The following is a 7,688-nucleotide window of genomic DNA, read 5'->3' on the forward strand; positions in this document are numbered from 1 at the left end:
GTTAAAAGTAACATAAAGACTTACATGAAGTTTTATCAAGTAGAATTTTACATAGTTCATTTAAGTATATCTTTTCAAAGAGAAGTATAATTAAGTATACCAATTACAATAATATATTTATAAATTTAATATACTCTAGAAAAATGAAACAATCTCAATTTCACAATTTCACAAACAGATCATCAATGAGTATGTAGTATTAACAAAAGGCTAGTAAATATCTTTTCTACTTTTTTCCACATTTGACCTTATGACATATTCTCAGTCATAAATACATTATAAATAAAATATTCATTTATAATCCCCTTAGATTTTCATATTTACATGAAAATAAGAAAGACTAGCTGATTTTATTGCCACCATTTGGAGTAGAGTTTACTCTAAGCCACTTAACCACCATATTTCCACACAAGTACTAATTTCCAAAAAGTGTTTTGCTGTGAAATTTTGGTATGGCTTACTCTAATGAAATAGTTTCACATTCCTAATTAGAGATTCTCACTTGAAATTTGTGTTTCAAAGAATTTTACTTAGTATCCAGCAGTAAATGCAATATGAACACATTCATAAGGCACTTGCTTTAAGAATGAGATAGATTAGTCAGCTCTGTCCAGTTCCAGCTCTCCTTATGTCAGCCAGCGTGTATTTGACAATGAGATGCTGGACCTGATTTCCTAGCCTTGAATTCAACAACCTATTCTCGACCTTTGTGGTCAATAAAATACAGCAGAACTCCTATACTGGGACACTTCCCTATGCTAGCTAGGTCAGCCCCTGGGCATCTTAGAAGGTTCATTTTGGTAGGCTTTTTCTTGGAAACCTTCACTATTGCAGAAAAACCCAAAGATGGTCACAGATGAACCTACAATTAACAGACACTATAAGCTGCCAGCTATTTGTGAACTATCTCAGATCATCAGTTTGATGAAGCCTACGGACGGTTGAATACCAAGCTGACATTACGCAGTAACAACTCAAGACTGCATGTAAGAAGTGAGGAGCTGATAGTTACCACATAGAGCCATGAGAGTTATTAATGAATCATTTCATAAACTTACTTGGAGAATGGTTTATTTACAGCAAAAGATGCATGTGGCACTAATTTATCTTTATCTGGCTCACAATGTTATTAGATTATTATAACTGTCTAGGGAAAATAATATCCTACAGAGTTAAATGATACATAAGCATTGTTATTATTAGTCTAGACTTGACTCTAGAATCACACAACATGATTTTTTAAAAAATGAACTCATTAGACTCACATGTTTTACCTCTTGCTATTACTGAACAATAGTCTGAGCTACGTCAACTTATAGTACATAAATTTATAGCTACGTACACTTATAGCTACGTAAATTTATAGTATCATCAAACACAAGATAGAAAGTCTTCAATGATTTATAAAAGTGATCTCTTTCAAACATTGTCTATTTATGTCTTGTTCATAGTTGTTTATATTATGTTGCTTGTCCCCGGAAAATACTTTTAGAAGCCCATATTCCAAATTTCTCAACAGCTTTAAATTTCCTTAACCAACTCCATTTTTATTTGAAAATAAATGGCAGAAAAATATAGTCTCATCTTGTCTTTGTTGTCAAAGTGTATGGGCTTTTGATCTATCAATGAATTTTATGGTATCACATTTCAAGCTTCTAACGTAGGACATTTAGTACATAATTGGTAACTCGTACCTTTTCCTACTTTATGCTATTTATCCCTTCTCTCCTGCCCCTTAACCAATGTTGCTTACACTGTTTCTTTCAAGTAAACAATTCATTATATAGGTGTATCTTCCACCAAAGTTTGGGAACTCTTTTTTTTTTTTTTTTTTTTTTTTTTTTTTTGGTTTTTAGAGACAGGGTTTCTCTGTATAGCCCTGGCTGTCCTGGAACTCACTTTGTAGACCAGACTGGCCTTGAACTCAGAAATCTGCCTGCCTCTGTCTCCCGAGTGCTGGGATTAAAGGTATGTGCCACCACGCCCGGAGGGAACTCTTATATACATGCACTCACACATATTTAAGTAAAGCAGTGACTAACACACTTAGGGGAAAAAAATTAAACATTTTGCCCTATGCCTTTCCTGGACTCTGAAGTTCCACAGTTGGAGAAACAGGAATGGTAGTTAATGTTAACCTTGAAGCTAAAATATTAATATGCTCAGAAAATACTCGGCCCCTGCATTTTTCAATGTAGGTTATTTTCTCTAACATTTTTTTTCCAGAAAAGTTTAAAGCAAAATGGAAGTGTTGGTAGCCAAACCAAGGAAGAAGACCCCTTATCTGAATTTCCCTAGTTTGTACAGAACTTATTTTGTTTTTTGAGAATTGGCCATGTGCGTCAAAGATGTGATGAGTGTAAATTATTCAGAAGATTGGATTGACAATTCCTCTCACCCTTCCACAGAGGTAGAGTAAGAAGTTCTCTTACAGTCGGTGAGCACTATGTTCATCCTCACAGTCCCATTTCCTTTAATTACTTTTTTTTCCCTGTTTTCTTTGGTTTTATATGAGACAAGGTTTATTTGTGTAGTCCTGGTGTCCTGAAACTCACTCCATATCCAGGCCAGCCTCCAATTCAGAGATCTTCCTGCTTCTGCCTCCTGAGTGCTGAGATTAAAAGTAGGTGCCACCACCTCCTGGTTTAATTTTCAATTCCGACACCAGAAAAAGAAAGTCACAGCCTGCTGGGACAGTGCAACATTTTCCTGTACTGTTTTCTCTGTTATCCCAGGACCCTAGACTCCATTTCTGAGTCACTGATTAATAACTTACCACCTGCAAATAAAAGGCATTAAGTGAAATTCTGTTTTTTTTTTACAAGTGAAAAGGAAGAGGAAAAATGTAACGTCAATAATAAAGTAGTTTCTATCTCATTTCTGTGCAAACTTTTTTTTTCCTCCCCTCTCTCATTGGCTCTTCTAACTTTTCTGTGGATCCTCTCTCCTAATTTCCATCCTGAGTCTTGGCTGTAGATTCTCACTCTCTCTTGCTGAATACCAGGTGATTGATTTCATGGTTTTGTTTTATTTTGCTTCGCTTTGTTGTTTCCTAACCTGTGGTTTGTCCCTCATTCCTCTACTTCCTTTCTCTCAGCAGGGAACTGACACCTACATGAGTCCATTCCGATGAACCAATAGTTAGAAGAACTAAGGTTAAACTCCAGATCACTCCAGAAATGCGGGTACTAACTCGAACCTCGCCCCACAGCACTTTATATACTTTGGATTCGTGATCTACCCATGAAAATCAAAGTAAAATTCAGAGTCAATCATTTTCTTTATGGTTTGAAAAGACAAACTAGAGAAATAATTAACTCTAAGATGGGAAAATTTAACTGTTGATAGCCAGCCAATCCAAGCTTACGTTGATCAGGGTAAATAATGTCCTGTTTTCTAAATACTAGCATCTTAATGTTTTTAATAGAGACAATTACATGATTACACAAAACCAATTATTTTGGCTTTTTGTTTAAGAGAGAGCCACCTTCCTCGGTTGATATTCTCGTACACTGTATGTATTCTTCAAAGCCCACTTTCTTTAACAGAGTGGAAGTGTTTTGTTTTACATAACCTGAAGGTATTTCCACTCTTTTTAAATCTTCCACTCAGACTCCACTCTAAAGATCATTTCTAACACTTTTATTACAAAGGACTTAAAAGAAAATGAGTCTTTCTAAGACTCTTGCAGGGTCAAGCAAGAAGAGACTATTAATGTCTTGATCACAGTTAACATTCATAGGCAAAAATGTTCTTCGCCTTTTCTGTTTTCTTTTCTTCTAAGTTGGCCAGTGTGTATAAATCCCACTGCTTAGTAGTCCGAGCATCCCCTAACGCTGAGCCTGTGGGAATTTAGGAATTTCTACAGGGGCATGTCAGCCCAAAGGGCTCCTTTGCTCTGGGTGAAATCACTTACAACAAAGGACAAGGGAGCAGCGGGGGAGGGGCGACTAATGGACTTGGACCGGAAGCAAGGAGTCCACTGGCGTTTGCATAGTAAATCCCCCGCTGCTGGTGGATCAGTAACTGTGGAAATGCAATACTGAACGAGCACTTTCCGCATAAGCTGAACAAACACGCCCAAGTTCACTGATGGTGGGTTACTTCTCCACTGTTTTAAGAACTTTTCTCACCTTAAGCCACTTCCTCTGATGCTGGATTTGTATCTCCGGGATAGACACCCAGTCCTCCACCCCTTCACTGCACCCCAGAACTGTCCTGGAAGTGTGCCAAGCTGCGTCTTAGAACTCCAGAGAAACTGGAACGAAGCTGAACTGCTCCAAGGCTACCGTGAGGTGACCTAAGCCACTCGGGGCGTCCTTTCATTTACCAAGATTCTTCCAAGGAAAAGTGAAGCTTCCAGCCTCAACTTAAAACCTCTGTGCAAATGAACGTTCAGTTTACACAGGGACAAGGAACTGTCCCCAAATCTCGCCCTGCCGCAATGTGTTTCTGTACTCAAACGAGTTAAGAGCTGAAAGTTTTGTAAGTTTTCGTTACTCATGACTCGCTTCAACTTGCACCACAAAGCCCTCATCAGATATGTTATAGTGGTGCTCCTCCTTACAATCCGCTTGCTATTTCTAATCTTCCTCTTTTTAAAAATTCCTCAGATACTGTCCAAAGCAAGGTACACCATACTCGCAGGCACCCTAAGCACCATTTTTTGCTTTAAGTGCCAACTCTTCCCTCCCTCCTCCTTCTTAGAATAAATCCAGAGGTACCACAGAGCAAAGCGCAGCAGGGGATGGCAGGGGATGGTCCAGGGGTGATGCGCGCAATCAGTGGTTCACAGTCTCTTTCAATAACACCTGCTTCCCGCCCTGCGGGTCCTTGAGGAGCCGCTGCACTCACCCATATCCAAAAGTCTTCCTTCCTTCCTCTCCTGAGGTCCCTAGAGAAGTGTGAAAGACCAGGCAGGCGCTGCGTGCAGTCCACTTGTCCAAGCTGCGCTCCGGTTCCCAGTGCCCCAGCCACTGACAGCCTGGCCCCTCCCAGCGGAGTCAGCCCCGCCGGTCCCAGCGAATTCCGCCGCCCGCAGACCCCTCCCTCTCTCCACCTGCTTCTACTGATTTGAAACCTAGTTCCCTCAGCTTCACAGTTGCCTAGCTCCCAGAGGCCTGCACTCTGACCCCTTTCAGTTTCTGAAGAGCCATATGCAAATGTCTTCCTCCTAAATATATTGCCCTGGGGTCCCTGCAGCACCCCAGGAGTCCAAGCATTAACCCTTACCCAAAACAGTAATGGGGGAGGGTCCTCAGGAAAAAAATATTCCCGAAAAAAAAATATAAGATCATTCAATATTATTCTTTTTTCCCCTGTTTTTAGTACAACACTTTTTTTTTTCTTAATAAGGATGTTAAAAACAAGAGAAAGAAATGTTTTTTCCTTTATACTGGACAATCTCTTCTACATTAAATATTTATTTTTGCAATATAACATGACTATCTTATATGTAAAATGTTATGTTACACAAAACAAACACACACAAACATACACACTCACACACAAATATTCATTCACACACATACACATATTCATACACACAAACACACACACACATTCACTCATCCACACATACACATTCACACACAGAGAGAGACACACACACACACACACACACACACACACACACGCAAAGCAGAACTCAGCTGAAAGTAAAGGCACCTGGAGAGAAAGAAAGACAGAGAGACTGGGATAGAGAGATTCTGGAGTTAGAACAATGCTACACTGGGATTTGGTTTCATAAAATAAGTGATCAGGAAAAAGTTACCTCTGACGTCTCTTCAAACCAAATGAGATCATAATTCTAGGGAGATTTGGCCTAATTTTTTCAAGATTTATCCTGAAGAGGTTATTTTGGTAAGTCCCAAGAGTTTCTTGAGCTACCATTTCCTGTAGTGTATCCCCTAAAGTGTACAAATTTAATACCATGAACAAGAGAAGATAAAGTAGACCTGGATACCACCCCTGAGGAGATTGCTGCCTAATGGTGAAGACCTTATATAAAATATTTGTAGTATCTTTGGCAGGAGACATTAATACATGCAGACCATATTATTAAATTGGCTCAGCCAGCATCTCTCCCATAAAGGAAGAGGTATGTTCCTCGAAGAAAGGTTGCTAATGCATTTCAGTTCAATGGGAAGGGCAAGTCATTCTTGTGGGAGGGGAAAGGAAGTAGTCAATAACAGTTAACAGTGTTCAATGTATATCATTCAGAAATACATCACCATCCTGGAACCTGACAGACATGAATGAAGTGTGACTACAGCAAAACATGCCATTCATACAGTAGTTCCCCATAAATAAATTATGAAATTTGGAGACTGATTCAAAAGCTCAGGTCTGCAAACACCTGAGGTCCCATTCCAAAATAAGATAATTTTTAAGAAATTAAAATTTCTTTGGATTTTCTGTGGCATCTCCTTGTGATGATGACAGCATGAGGTGGGTGTCACTGCCAGGTAATGTCCCCAGGCAGCTAAGCAAGAAAAACTCATAGGTAAATAGAGATGCTGCAGAGCTGGACCTGAATCAATTTTCTGCACTCTATCATTGTATCCAGGGAGACCTACAGGTGCCTGAGAAAAGGCTGGGTATCCTTTAAGCAAAGCATGAATCAGAAATGCTTTAAATGTCCCTAGAAAATTATAAGAATTAAACAATGCAAATCAAAAAATGGATGTGAGCTGTACTGGCTATGTCAACTTGACATAAGCTGGAGATATCACAGAGAAAGGACCCTCCCTTGAGGAAATGCTTCCATGAGATCCAGCTATAAAGCACTTTCTCAATTAGTGATCAAGGGAGGAGGGCCCAGCCCATTGTGAGTGGTGGCATCCCTGGGCTGGTAGTGCTGGGTTCTATAAGAAAGCAAGCTGGCAAGCCAGAGGAAGCAAACCAGTAAGCAGCACCATCCATGGCCTCTGCATCAGCTCCTGCCTCCAGGTCCCTGCCTTGTGTGAGTTCCTGTACGCTGTAGAATCCCTTTCCTCTAACTTGCTTCTTGGTCATGCTGTTTTGTGCAGGAATAGAAACCCTGACTAAGACATGGGCCTAAACAGAAAGATTGTAGAAGATTAAAAATAAAGGCTAGGAAACACTTAAAGTGTTCAACATCTTTAGCCATCAGGCAAATGTTGATTAAAATGTCTTTTAGACTTCATCTTGTTCCTATCAGAATGGCCTTCAGGAATACAAATGACAACAAATGCTTGTGTATATATGAGACAGGGGAACTCAAACACTGTTGGCAGGAATGCAAACTAGTACAGCCACTTTGGAAACCAGTCTGGCAGTTTATCAAAAACTATAGATAGAACTGCTATATGATCTGAGTATGCTACTTCTGGTCGTGCATTCAAAGCAGAGATTTTTGTATCCTATCTTGGTCATCACCACTCTATTAGCAGTATCTAGGAAAGTGGAATAATCTAGATATTCATCAACATGTGAATGGATAAGAGAAATGAAGTACATATGCACAACAAAATAAAAAATGTGAAATTGGCAGGTAAATAGATGGAGCTCGAAAAAAAATATGTATTGACTCAAGCTCAAAATGATAAACTTGTCATGTTCTCTCTCATATGGTTGGCAGGTCCTTGCTTCAAGTCTTTTGTTCTGTGTCTTTAGTTTGGAGCACAATGGAAGCCATGAAACTAGAGAGGGGCTAGTTATTGGAG

At 39.5% G+C, this 7,688-nt stretch overlaps 1 protein-coding gene across 1 annotated transcript in view; it reads right to left on the reverse strand.

The window, feature by feature from the left end:
• The window catches only part of Gpm6a (glycoprotein M6A), a 257,772-nt gene extending 252,759 nt beyond the window's left edge, over window positions 1-5,013 (reverse strand). Inside the window, exon 1 of the mRNA XM_021169730.3 lies at window positions 4,855-5,013. Within this exon, the coding sequence (XP_021025389.1) occupies window positions 4,855-4,858 (4 nt within the window). The 5' untranslated portion in view covers window positions 4,859-5,013. The remainder of the gene's footprint in view (window positions 1-4,854) is intronic.
• Between the last annotated feature and the right edge of the window lie 2,675 nt (window positions 5,014-7,688).

This window comes from Mus caroli, unplaced genomic scaffold (genome assembly GCF_978045245.1).
Source record: "Mus caroli unplaced genomic scaffold, Mus_caroli_1 scaffold_10, whole genome shotgun sequence".
NCBI classification, from domain to species: domain Eukaryota; kingdom Metazoa; phylum Chordata; class Mammalia; order Rodentia; family Muridae; genus Mus; species Mus caroli.